This window comes from Hipposideros armiger, unplaced genomic scaffold (assembly GCF_001890085.2).
Source record: "Hipposideros armiger isolate ML-2016 unplaced genomic scaffold, ASM189008v1 scaffold_1187, whole genome shotgun sequence".
NCBI lineage: Eukaryota > Metazoa > Chordata > Mammalia > Chiroptera > Hipposideridae > Hipposideros > Hipposideros armiger.
The window spans coordinates 26,233-39,370 of NW_017732537.1; the positions used below are offsets into that span (position 1 = coordinate 26,233).

The 13,138-nt window shown below is 43.0% G+C and overlaps 1 protein-coding gene across 1 annotated transcript in view; it reads right to left on the minus strand.

Annotated features, from left to right (window-relative positions):
* LOC109376747 (glutamate receptor ionotropic, delta-1-like) overlaps nucleotides 1–13,138 on the minus strand; it is a gene marked incomplete at its 3' end in the record, with an annotated part of 264,904 nt that overhangs the window by 10,537 nt on the left and 241,229 nt on the right. Inside the window, exon 4 of the mRNA XM_019632845.1 lies at nucleotides 5,748–5,918. Within this exon, the coding sequence (XP_019488390.1) occupies nucleotides 5,748–5,918 (171 nt within the window). The remainder of the gene's footprint in view (nucleotides 1–5,747; nucleotides 5,919–13,138) is intronic.

Here is a 13,138-nt window from a genome sequence, read left to right on the forward strand (position 1 = left end):
GGCGGATTGGGGTGGGGGTTGTCACTTCGAAGGGTAAAAAGTATAACTATTGCACTGTGTTGTACAGCTGAAACTAATTCTAAAAAATGTGTATTTCATAATAAAAATAATTTTAAAAAAAGATTGTTAAATTGATCTTCACGAGAAAAGAAGGAGAATGTACTTTGGTTTCAAGACCCAGAGGAAGAAAACAGAGGGTGGATAGGGAAACTAGTAAGATGGAGAGAGGGTGGGGCCCCGGAGAGAGACGACTTAGCACATCAGAGGTTGTTTGTGTGGCCACAGTGCAAATGCCACTACCAACCCCCGCCCCCCCAAGTGTGACACTGTCTCTGAGACTTGGATTTGTTGTCTTGTTGGACCCAGGAAAGGAGCTGATTTTCCATCTGGGTCAGTGCAGGGTGGGGAGCCTCATCAAGAGCTCAGATGATCTGTGTACTTACTGAGTCCCCAGAAGCAGAATGGAGCCAGGAGCAATGAAAATACAAGCCCCACACCCCACACCTTTCATTGAGATGATGTGCTGAGCAGTTCAGGAGAGCTATCTGCCTCTTATCCTTTCTGGACCTCAGCAGGCTGACACCTGTGCCCACCCCCATCAGACTTGAAGAGAGAGGTCCTGGAGGATGGTCACCTGTGTGTAGCTGGCTGTCTGCCCTCCTGGTGCTCTGTGCACGTTTCTCCATAGTAAATCTGAAAGTTTAGGCAAGTAATATGAGGGTGCTCCAGTCTTGTCTCCATTATACAATACTCCAGGGGCCCAGGGAATTGTTCGTCCACATTGTCAAGGGAGAATCATCTCCAAAGGCAAATGAAGATGAATGGCAGCCCGGGTCCCAGCCACACGGGCCATCTGCATCTTGCCACCAGACCATTATCCACCTCACACCAAAGCTGGAATCAAGGGGAAATGTTTTCACTAAGAAAGCCTGCATTTCCTCTAGGCTTCTGAAGAGCCCAGTTTTTCTCTTCCTTCTGTCATTAATCATGCCAAGTGGACTATTCGGGGAGACCTCACAGAGGCAAACAGCAGGGACTGACCTCTGACCAGATCCTCAGACAGGCTCTGGTCATCCAGCAAAGTCAGACAAGCAGCCAGCACTGGGTCCAGCTGGGAGGACAAGCTGATGCCCAGATGTCACAGCTTGAGAAATCCATGCCCAGGCAAGGCCTCTCTGCCAAACTGCTGCCAGCCCACCTGTCCAGAGAGAGGGCATCACGGCTGGGCCTGAGGAGGGAGCAGATGGTGGCAGAGGCTAAAGGGGATGGGAGCTCTGCTCACAGCTGAACCCAAGGGAAGGGTGTACAGCATGGGAGGGGCATTTGTCTGTACCAGAGGATCTCTACCTTCAAACGCACATGGGGCCGCCTGCAGCCAGAACAGCAACCAGGTGCACCCAGGGAAGCCACCTGTGCAACTGTCTCTGACAACGTGTCAATGATCACACTTCCCCATTCTGGTTGTTAAATGTTCCATCTGGGCCTTTAGCATGAAGTAAAACAGTGAAAGTGACATGAAGTCCCTGGTAGCTCTGGTGGAAAAGGCTCAGGGTTGTTCCGGAGGGAAGGATTTTACTAGCAGGTTGACCAAAAAAAAGGAAAACAAAACAAAACAAAAACCAACTTGTAGCCAGGGAAGAATACAGAAAGCCTTAAAGAAATAGGACATGTGTGGGAAGGGGAATTTTGAACTGCTTTAATAGATTGAGTGGAGGAGAAGTGATTCCATCTATCGAGTCACTCAACAATTTTAAAATGCACAAAGAAGAGAAATTCCAACCTGAGGGAGCATTTTATCATAATACCACATCAGCCCCCACAGCTTAATTCAAGGATCAGGCTCCACAGTGACCAGACAACACAGCTTATATCATTTGTCTGTCCCCTTTTGGAAACACATTTGAATATAAATGGGGTAGCGATGTGACAACATGTCTGTTACTTCAATTGCAGCCCGGAAGTCGCCAGGCAACACAGTTCTGAAGACCGACTGAGTACATTACAGATTCTCTTTTGAGCACGGCTGTCTGTGAAATCTTAGCTAAGTCTCACGGTTCTGTGGAACTGGTTATCACTTTTATTACTGGCTGAGTCAGACAATCCCTAAACCAGCTGGTCAAGAAAACAAGAATGGAAACACCCAAATAAGACAGTGCTTGGTAGGGAGAACTAAACAACAGCACTACACACTGGCCAATGCAATACCTTTGGAACCACTAGAAGACACTTATTTACGTATTTTTCTTCAAAGGGACCTTCTACTAAATAGGAACCAAATTGATTTATTTCAATAATGCTCGGTTGGCTTTACAACACAGAAAGCCTTGACCACAGACCTAATAGAAGAAGATGGCGTTTCTGAGGCCAGCTCCATGGAGAAGCCAAAGATGGATGATCTTGTAAAAATTCCCTGTTCTTGACAGTCCTCATGAAAACTTCTAACCCAGAATTATCATCCCAATAGCATCTGCCTGGGAGAGAAACTAAAGATGGACTTGAGAAGTACATTTTCAGAAGGTTTTTCATTAATGTCATCAAGACAAAGTTAATAATCCATGACATAATTTTTTTTTCTTAAGTTGGTTGTTCTCAACATGTTAGAGTCTCCTCGGTAAATCTCACAGCTAGAGGCTAGTAGAAATTATTTTGTCTTCTACACTGTCGTTAAGAAAGGAAGAAGTGGTAATAGCTGCTGAGGAAACTTGAAGGGAACAGCTTATAAATGAGATGAATCTACAAGCTGCCCAAATGGTTGTTGGGCAGGATGAGTAAATAAATCTACATTTTCCCCACACAAGGAAGCAGATGCAACAAATGGAGGCAGAGATTCCTTTAATAAAGTATTTTATTTACAGATCTATAAGAGGCTTCTAGAGACAGTTTAACTTGTGTTAAGACCTGCCTTCTTAACAGATCCACCTATCAGTCCTTACTGAGGGTCTCCAGTGAGCAGGTTCTTATATGAAGAGCTCAATGGGTCTTAAAGGCAGGGCCTGTCCTCTGCCACGCAAGGCAGCTCGGATTAAGCCTGTGTGATGATGTAGACAGTAAGCGGTGCACGACGCCTGTGATTTGGGGCTGGACAGATGGGAAATGCTCTCCTACCTGCTATGATGTCTTTAAAGAGCATGCTCAGGAAGATAGGTGCATAATATTATACAAAAACAGAAAAATGAGGCCATATTCAGCCTTTCCATGGAAACCCTGTAGCACACCCGGCCACCTCCTCCATAATGATGCCATTAATAACCCAGTCTTGTTCTAAATGCTCTCTATATGTTCTCTCATTTAATTTCATTATGACTCTAAGAGGTACGGACCTCTTTCATTTTTACTCTAATTCCAAGTTTACAGAGGAGGAAACTGAGGCACACAATGACAAATAAATAATAATAATAAAATAAATAAATAATTAGTGCTAAAGTTGCTGGAACTTGAACCCAAGCAATCTGGCTCCTGCTCTGCTGCTGCTGTTACTACTACTTATGCTACTGCTCTACTAATACTATTACTACTGGTACTACTAATACTACTACCACTACTACTATTGCTACTACTATCACTGCTATCACTACTAGTAGTGCTGCTGCTGCTACTAGTAGTAGTAATACTGTCACTATTGTTGCTACTACTGTTACTACTGCTGCTGCTGCTACTAGAGCTGCTGCTGTTGCTACTGCTACTGATGCTGCTGTTACTACTACTTATGCTACTATTCTACTACTACTATTACTACTGCTCCTACTAATACTGCTACCACTATTACTATTGCTGCTTCTACTACCACTGCTGCTACAGTTGCTACAGCTGTTACTGCTACTATTGATGCTGCTACTGTTGTTGCTATTACTATTACCACTAGTGCAACTACCACCACTACCACCACCACCACCACAATATCTCTGTGATGCCACTCTTACTCTTTATGTAGTGCCTGGGACTCAGCAGAAACAGAGAGAGGTAGGAAGGCATTTACCACATTTGATGATGACAAGCCACACACCTTCAAGTGTGCCTTTACTTATACTCAAATTGGGTGTGTACCATTTTAGCATAGCCTACACTGGGTTCCCCATCAGTCCCATCAATCTCCCTGCCCTCTGGGTCAGATCTTTTGCATCCAGTGTGTGTGCTGTGCCACCAGTGAGTCTACCTGCACCTTTTAATCCATACGCGGTGAGTAATCAGAGCCTCAATGAGAAGTGCTCTCCCCTCCCCTCATCCAACTTGTGCTGGGCACGTTTGTGTAAAGGCAAGTAGCCCCCAGCTTGCTCAAGTACACGGAGTGCAGTATGACTAGGCAAGAACTGGGCATATGGGGGCGGGAGCAGAGACAGGGCAGGGCAAGGGCAAGGCTGGTGTGTGTTTGGAGAAGGACCAAGCCCTGAAAGGAGAGAGCCTGGAGAGCCCCACGCAGGGTCCAGCTCCACAGAGAGTGAGGGGTCCCCTCTGCCTCTTGCCCTAGGCGGGGATGTGAGGATGGGCTTGTGCTGCCTGAGCCACATCATCTCACTCTACTTCTTTCTACATGGAGAGTGGGGGTAATAAATGCAGAGTAACACTGAGAGGGTCATACTTGGCCCTCGCCTCTTCTTCCAAACTCCAGAACAGAGGAATGCAGAGCAGGCCAGCAGCATCCAAAAATATAAAATCTTGCATCTAGCACCTGCCTCTCTTCCTTGCCCATATGCTCAGGGTTCTCAAGTCCATGGGTCCTGCAGAGGCCTTTCGTCCACTCTCTTGGCCAACCCTTCACCACCTTAGAAAGACCCAGACATTTTCATGGCTCCCTGGAGCAGTGGACATGAAAGGGGAAATTACTCCAGCAAAAAATCAGGGGTGTATCAGGTGGCAGATACAGACTATCTCTGTCCTGAAAACCTGATTTCCACTCCTCATACCTGTCTGGGTATAAAGGCATAGCTAGGTTCAAATGCGGAATGGCAAGCATGTCATATGCCCAAACTTCTGAGCCAAACCCAGCTGGGAGAAATTTCCTGGTTACGTGGCTCCCACTAAGTATCAAAAGAAAGTTTTCTCATGCATGATATTCTTAATGGAGAAGCAGATTCTAGGCTGCCAATGGACAGTTTCCACAGTGCTTCACTGTTACCCCCAAACATCCAAGAGAAAACCACCTCTCAAAACAGGTGCACAGCTCTACATCCTACTTTCAGGCTGCAGCTCTGCAGAGGGAGTGGTGGGAGGGCTGACCACAAACACTCTGTGCCTCTCATCTTGGAGGCAATGAAATTGCTTGGAAGCAAGTGATGGTCCTGCCCTCCTGCCTATCCCTGCTCAGCTGGGGCCCCAGCAGTACCCTGGCTGACCTAAGCCTCAGGATTCAGCAGAGGAACAGGGACAGTCCCTAGTTGTTTCCTAACAGCCGTGTCCATACTACTGACTTCTTACAGGGAAGAACCTAAAACAAGTTTAAATGATGACCCCCCACAAGGGTCTGCATCCCCAGTCCTGCCAGGTGAATCCAACCCCAACAAAACAGTCATCACAGAAGCCTGAGACAGAAATCTCCTTACTCCCTAAGCATGTAACTGAAATATAAGTGAGCTAACATGACCTGTCTGCTGACAATGGCCATAATTGCCTCCTAATGCTGTTCAGAGGCACTACCCTGTTGACTGGTTCCAATGTCAGCAAATGACAAGAGTTCCAGTGATTAAAGTAGTAGGCAGGCCACGAGCATGGGTGAGACTCCCTGACGGAGGGAGCTGGGGGTGGACACTGACCTGTAGCATCTGGAGGTAGCCTTCCTGGGGGTCGCAGAGCAGGGAGGAAATGCGGTGGTTGTTCCTCATGCATTTCTGGTTGTCCTTTGCAGATGGGAAGATCTGTCGGACCACGGTCATCCTGCCCAGGGCACTGTGGACCAGGTCCAGGATCTCGGGGTCACTAATTTCCTGAGAAGATAATCAGACCATGTTTACAATTGACTCATGAGCTTTCTCTGCAAAAGGCCTATCAGGAGCCGACAGCCTGAATAGCGGATACCAAAGGGATTGGGCCCAGGTCACACAGTTCATTAGCTGCTTGTTTACAAATATTACTTGCTAACTCTAAAATGCAAACAGGATTATTCAACATCTTCCCTGAGGCCAGAAAATGATGTCTGCAGCTGACCCCCAATGCATTGGCTGCCACGTGATCAAGCTCTTAAGAACCAAAGCTGTCAGAAGACATGGCAGACATTAGCTGGAAGTAAAGGCTAAATTTTCTGCTGGGAGTCATTGATCTGATTTAGGCAAGGAAAACTGGTTTACTCTGACATAATTGACCAAAATACAATGAATTTCCTCTAATTCTTTACTAATTAGATTCATGTTTTAAAAAGATTTGCACACAGATTTTGAAAATATATCCATTCATTCATTCATGGCACAAAATCTACCCAACATCTCCTCTGTGGTTTGTTCTGTGCTAAGCACTGGGGATACAGCCGTGAGTCAGGCCTAATCCCAGCCAGTGAAGCTCAAGGTCATCCCAGGATGAAATATGCTGATGATGTAACAAGAAAATATAGAGGCAAAGGAAACCCATTGTGCTTTCCATGTTAGAGTGTGTGCTAAGCTCTTTATATACATTATCTCATTTGGTGCTCACACCAGCTGTAGGAATTCTATGAGGTAGATCCTATTATTACCCCATTTAAAATGAGCACTCTCCAGCATAGAAATAGCACAGGGAGTCAGCCACAGGGAGCTCTTTGCAGGACGAGGCTTCTTTGAGGAATTAGCACAGAAGCTGAACCTGAAGGATGAACTTGTTAAGCAAAGTGCTTGCTTGTGGGGGCGGGGCAGTGCCGAGCTGGGTTAGTGGTGGGGCTGCCGAAGGTGGAGGAGCAGACTGTGGGCACCCTGCTCTGGGTAGAGGCAGCAGGACTGTGAAACACCACAGGCTCCTGACCTGGGGAGGGGCAGAGTGGAGCAGTGGCCAATGGCAGACCTAGAGCTGTGTCCTGGGCCAGAGGCAGAGTGGGGGTGGGGTGGAGGGTCAGTAAACCAGCTAAAACACCCAAACTAGGGAAGATGAGGAGCCTTGGAAAGGTTTTAGACACCAACAAGCCACAGTCACATTTACATTTTTAAAAAGTTCTGGCAGCTGTACGGAGAAAGGGTTCCAGAGGCACCAAACTGCTCTATGGCTGGGAACAACACAAGAACTACAGAAAATGGAAGCTCTCATGAACCCAGCTGTAGGAGAGTCAGATGAAGAAAAGCTTTGCTTCACTGACCGTCTCTAAAAAGTGACCAAATTGGTGGTTGGTTGCAAGTCAAGATTTTAACTGGGAATAACGATTTTTTCAAATAGGTCTTCAATATTCCTTCTTGCAAATGATACATTCTAGCTTTGAGATGGTATAAATAGAGCCGATGAGGTTAGAAATTAGTGATCATGTGTTTTATAGTCAGTTAAATGAGAACAAGTTTAAGGGCAAAAGGGTACACATTGTATTTCAGGAGCTGTCTTAAAGGAATTTGATGTGAGTTCGAAGATGGTCAGTTGAGACCACCTGCTAGATCTGGGAGAAAGCAAGAAAGAGTTGCATCCTTTTGGAATGATCAATAGTTACCAAGTGTGCTGAACTGAAGTAATCACGAAAGAATTAAAGTGCTATTACATATTGAATCTGGGTTTAAATCACTGACCTTTGTATTTCAGACTAAAGTCTGTTTAAGGGGAGATAATCTTGTTGGGTGGGGACCGACTGACAACCAAAGGTGGGAAAATAGGTGAGATGGGCCCAGAACCCAGCTCGGGCCTCGTGCTCTGCTCTGTTCCTAGCTGCTGTGCTAAGGCAGGCCCAGGCCTGAGCATAGGATAGCGGGGTAAGAAAAATCACCCACTCTGATCTCCCAGTAAGTAGGACAATGAGTAAAGGCAATGAGTAGTTAGCTTTACTTGGAGAAGAGGGCTTCGGGAGGAAATTTTATTTTATCTAGGAAAAATACATGAGGTCATGAAAACACAATTTGAATTACACATAGGGGTTAATCAGAGCCAGCACACCTTGGGGAGGAAATGGATGTCACGTAACTTTGCTTTTCTCACTTACTCTTGATGGCAGAGGCCACCATAGAAGCTCTTTTATTAAACCTCTGAGTCTTCAGCTTCCTAGAGGGAGAGTCAGCGGAACTGAGCACTCCCCACTATATCCCAAACGGGACCCTGGAAATGTGTAGCCAGCCTGACTTACAGGGCACACAGTACCTTTCTGTAAGTGTAACCATCACCTTCCCTGGCAATCTGCGGCAGCACCTGAGGTGAGTGAGCCAGGGTCAGCCGTGACGTAACCAGGGGGCTCAGGCCCTCACCTCTGCTGCCCTGGTCTCCAAACTGTTCCTTTTTCTTTCTGCCTACCCAGGGCTCCTTGAGAGCTTGGCGCAGCTCTCCCTACTCTTTAGCTGCCACATGCCTTCTTGCAGTGAGGCTCTGCTGGATCCCTGGAAACCTTACTGTCTCCCATGGCCCAGCTCTTATCTACTTGCTCTGGGTCAAAGCACATACTCTGTTGGCCAATGCACTGCTACCCACCTGCCTCCCTAAGATTCCGGGCCTTCACTTAGTGTTCAGGACAGAGATAGCTGCAATCAAAATCTAAGAATCCACAGAAGCAAGTCCCCTGGATCCCCTGGGGGACCATGTAAAGGGTCACCTCTTCTCCCATGGGTGTGTGCTCCCCTTTGGAGAATTCCAAACCAGTGTAATCAGTCAGTCCCAGCAGCTCCATGCCACGCCCTCTCCTGTCCTGTTGATCCCACTGGGTCCCTTCACTACCACAGGGGTGCAGGCAGGGGTCTGCTCACGTCCCGCTCTCCTGTCAGGCATTGCCTCCAGGCTGTATACCTGGTCAGCCCCTGAACCACGAGGGGGCCCAGCCTCTGAGTTTCTAAAGGTGCAGAGGGCAATCCAAGCAGCCAATTTACACACCCACTTGGAAAACGAACTTGCCCTTTGTCCCAGTTAAATATTCCTTCCAGGTAGCACTGTGGATGAGCAGAAGCAGCAAGACAATGAGCGTACGCTGTGTGACATCCACCGACCTCACTGAGGTCAGCAAGGCAGCTGACCAGACAACAGTACATGTCAACCCAGATGCTCACTGGAGTGCATAGGCTCAAAACAAATCTTTCTATTTTATTATTTTTTATGTTTATATTGTACAATATATTTAACTCACAAATATTACATACATTAAGTATGAGTAATAAAATGACTTCAGTGTGCCTTCTATACAGCTAAGAAATAAAATATAACCTGCACCCTAGTTAGATGCCACCTCCCCAAATGCTTACCCTTTGTCCTCACCGAGAGCCTGCCTTTGTCATGCTACGACTAAGTATGTAACCCGAATAATGTGTAATTTGTATGTTTTGTTTCGCTTTGTGTAAGCTAGACAGTCTGCATGCCCCCTGCAGCTGTTTTCACTCAGTGGCTCTGCTGTGTGTCAGGATCACCTGAGAACTGATAAAACTGCAGAGGTCCAGCCCTGTCCCACTTCAACAAGCAAAGCCCCTGTGTCCTCCATTAGCTCTCCAGCTAAGCCCAATGCTCGCCAACATTTAAAACCCACTGGTTAAAACACTAAGTAAGATTCTGTGATCTATTCATGGTGATGGGTGCTGCTCTAGTGTATTCATTGTCACAGCTGCACACAATTGCATTGTATGACTACATCACCATTTATTTATTGCTGATTACCATTTGAATGTTTCTGTTTGATTGCTATTATAAACAGAGCTTCCATGTACATTTTTCTTGTGTATGCATCTTGGTGCACTTGTATAAGAATTTCTCTAGGGTACCTACCTAGAGTAGAATTCCCTGATAGGAGAGTATGAATATGTTCAAGTTTCCTAGGTAATACCACATTTCCAAAGTGATTGTATCAATTTATAACCATGTGTGGTGAAGAGAGTTCCTATTGCTCTGCATCATTGCCTGCACATGATATTGTACAATTTGCTACTGTTTGTCAAAATGGTGAGTATGAATTGGTACATCATTGGATATTAATTTCCACTTCCCTAATTCTTAATAGGGGTAAATATCTTTCATACATTTATGAATCACATGTGTTTATTTTCCTGCATTTGTGTTTTTTGTCCATTTTCTATCAGTTTCGGTCTCTTGCATACCAAGGTGATGAACTTTTTTTCTTAATACCAGATACTTTTTGTTACATGCTACAAATATCAGTTCCAGTTTCTAGAATGTTCTGTAAAACTAATCTATAAACTCATCTAACCTGGTGCTTTCTTTGTAGAATTATTATTATTAATTAAATTTCTTTGTTTTTATAGAGATTTTATTTGCTTTTCCTTCTTTGTCCTAAGTCATTTTTTTTTCTAAAAATTCAGCCATGTTGTCCAAACTTTCCAGTTAAGTGGCATAACTTGTTCAGAAGGACTCTCTACTTCTTTCACTCACATCTAAAGATATGTGCCCTCATCCATCTCTAACAGTACTTACTTGTGCCCTCTTACTTAGATGCTAGAAGTTTCTCTATTTTATAAATCCTCTTTAAAAAATAAGTTTTGGCTTGATACTCTTTTATGTGTTGGTTCTCTACTTCATTAATTTCTACTCATCTTTATTTTTATACTTGCTTTGGATTTATTAAGTAGTTATTTTCCCAATATTTTAGGTATGAAGTTTAGCTGATGAATCTTACATCTCTTGTTTTTTTCTAACAAAGTATTTAAGATAATAAATCTACATCCAACATTGCTTTAGCTGTGTCCCACAAGTTATCATATATATTAATTGTATCATTCTTTTAAAGTTCCATTTTGGTTTATTATTGACCCATGAGTAATTTACTATGGATTTTTCAAAACTTTTCAAACAGCATATTTTTTTAGTAATCTTCTTATTGATTTCTAACATCAATATATTGTGCCTGAGAATGTGGACTGTCATGCTAATACTTTAAAATTTATTGAGCTTTTCTTTGTGGCCTATCATGTGGTCAGTCTGCATGAATGTTTCATGTACCTTCACTGTCCAGTTGTTGTAGATTCAGTGGTCTATATTTAGGTCCATTAGATCAGGAATTTGTCTATTTCTCTTTGGATTCAACCTATATTTTCAAAAATTCAAAAAACACATATTCAGGTTTTTGTTTGTTCCACACAAGTTTAGAATTATAACTCCTTGCTGAACTAAATAAATGTTTTATCATTATTTATATATCCTCTTTATTTCTAGTAATGCATCTTTCCCCATAGTCTATTGTGTCTGGTATTAATACAGCTGCACTAGTTTTATTTTGGTGAGTATCTGCCTGCTCTAACATTTTCCATCTCTTTGCTGTCAATCTTTCTCTGTCTCAAATTTTAGTTAGGACTCCTGTAAACAAAATATACTGGATTTTTTTACATCCATCTTTAACTTTTTAGTAGAAACTTCCATCTATTTATATTGGACTATGATTACTTAGATATTTGGATTGATTTCTATCATACTATTTATATTACATATTTTACTATTTCTTTTTTCTTCATTCTCTTTTGCTTCCCTTTGGAATAAACTTTTTCCTATTTTCATTATTTTACCCTCTTTGGAAAGTTATATTTTCTACGTTATCCTTTTATTGGTTATCTTAGATATTTTAATATGCATACTTCAAAAAGTATGAAGTTAATCAGTATTTACTCTCTTCCTCAATTTTTATCTCTAATCACTATCAACCCAACTAATGTGATAACAATGTCCAGTATCTTAATTCTATCTTTCTTTATGCCCTCCTGTTACACATAATTTCATTGTTTTATACAGTTACTATTTGTCTATTGAAACAATATCTATCAATATATTTGTTAGGCATTCTTTTCTGGGAATCAAACCTTGTTTCCATGACCATTCCCCTTCTCCGGAAGTACATCATTTATAATTTCCTTTAATGTGGGTCTGTTGGTAATAAACTTAGCTTTTGTTTGCAGAAAATATCTTTATTTTTATCTCATTCTTGAAAGATAAAATTCTAAATTGACTACTACTATTTTCTCTTAGATCATGGAAGATAATATGACACAGTCTTCGGGCTTCCACTTTTGACCAGTGTATCAGTTTCCTATGGCTGTAACAACAAATTATCACAAGGAGGGCTCACTTCTTCCAGAGGCTTTAGGGAGAGTCTGTTCCTTGCCTCTTGTAGTTTCTGGCGGCTACCAGCATTTCTTGGGTTGTAGCCATATACTCCAATTTCTTCCTTTGTGGCCGATGGCCTTCTCTTCTTCTATATCTAAATCTCCCTTTGCCTCCCTTTTATAAGGATACTTGGAATTACATTTAAGGCTGACCAGGATAATCCAAGATATTTCACCATCTCAAGAGCATTAACTTAATCACTTCTGCAAAATATCTTCTGCTATATAAGGTAACACTGCTTCTAGGGATTAGTCCCTGCATTTACTTGGAGGCCACTTATTCAGCCCATTACCTCTAGAGATTAGGAATCATTCTAATTGCCATTCCTTTGAAGATGACCCGTGTTTTCTCTCTGGACATTACTGTTGGACTGCTCAGTGATCTACCTAAAAATATTTTTAAGTATATCATATCCAGCTTTTTAAGTTCTTTTCCTTTTTGAGGGTGTCATTCAGGGTAATTATTCTTCTATAAAGATATACTACTAAACCTTGTATACAAAATTTTCATTCTTTAGCATATGACCCTGCCCTTTTTCTGGGATCCACACCTATCTCCCAAACTCCTCATACGTCTTGTCTATGTGACTGACTAAACCTCAGTTATATTGCTAAAATGTATATTTGTGTCATTGATTGCCAAGTTCATTGTCATTAATATTAGAAGGAGGGCTATTTCTGAAGAGCCAAAGAGAAGTATGTGCAATTTTCTCCATTTGGTCAACTCCCAATTGTACTCTTGAATCATCTCATTATTGTGGGTGCAAGAAGGTAAATATTCTGCAGGTTCCACCTTATTTTGTTATCCACCCTGAATTTCCCATTAGCTTACCCATAAATCTTCTCTCATCAATACTGCTCATTTAAGAGATCATCTCTGTGGCAGACAATGTAGTCTTGGACTAGGACGGTTGCAAATTGATCATCTTTAGAGAGTTAATATGTGGGATCTAGAGTTCATACTGATGGAT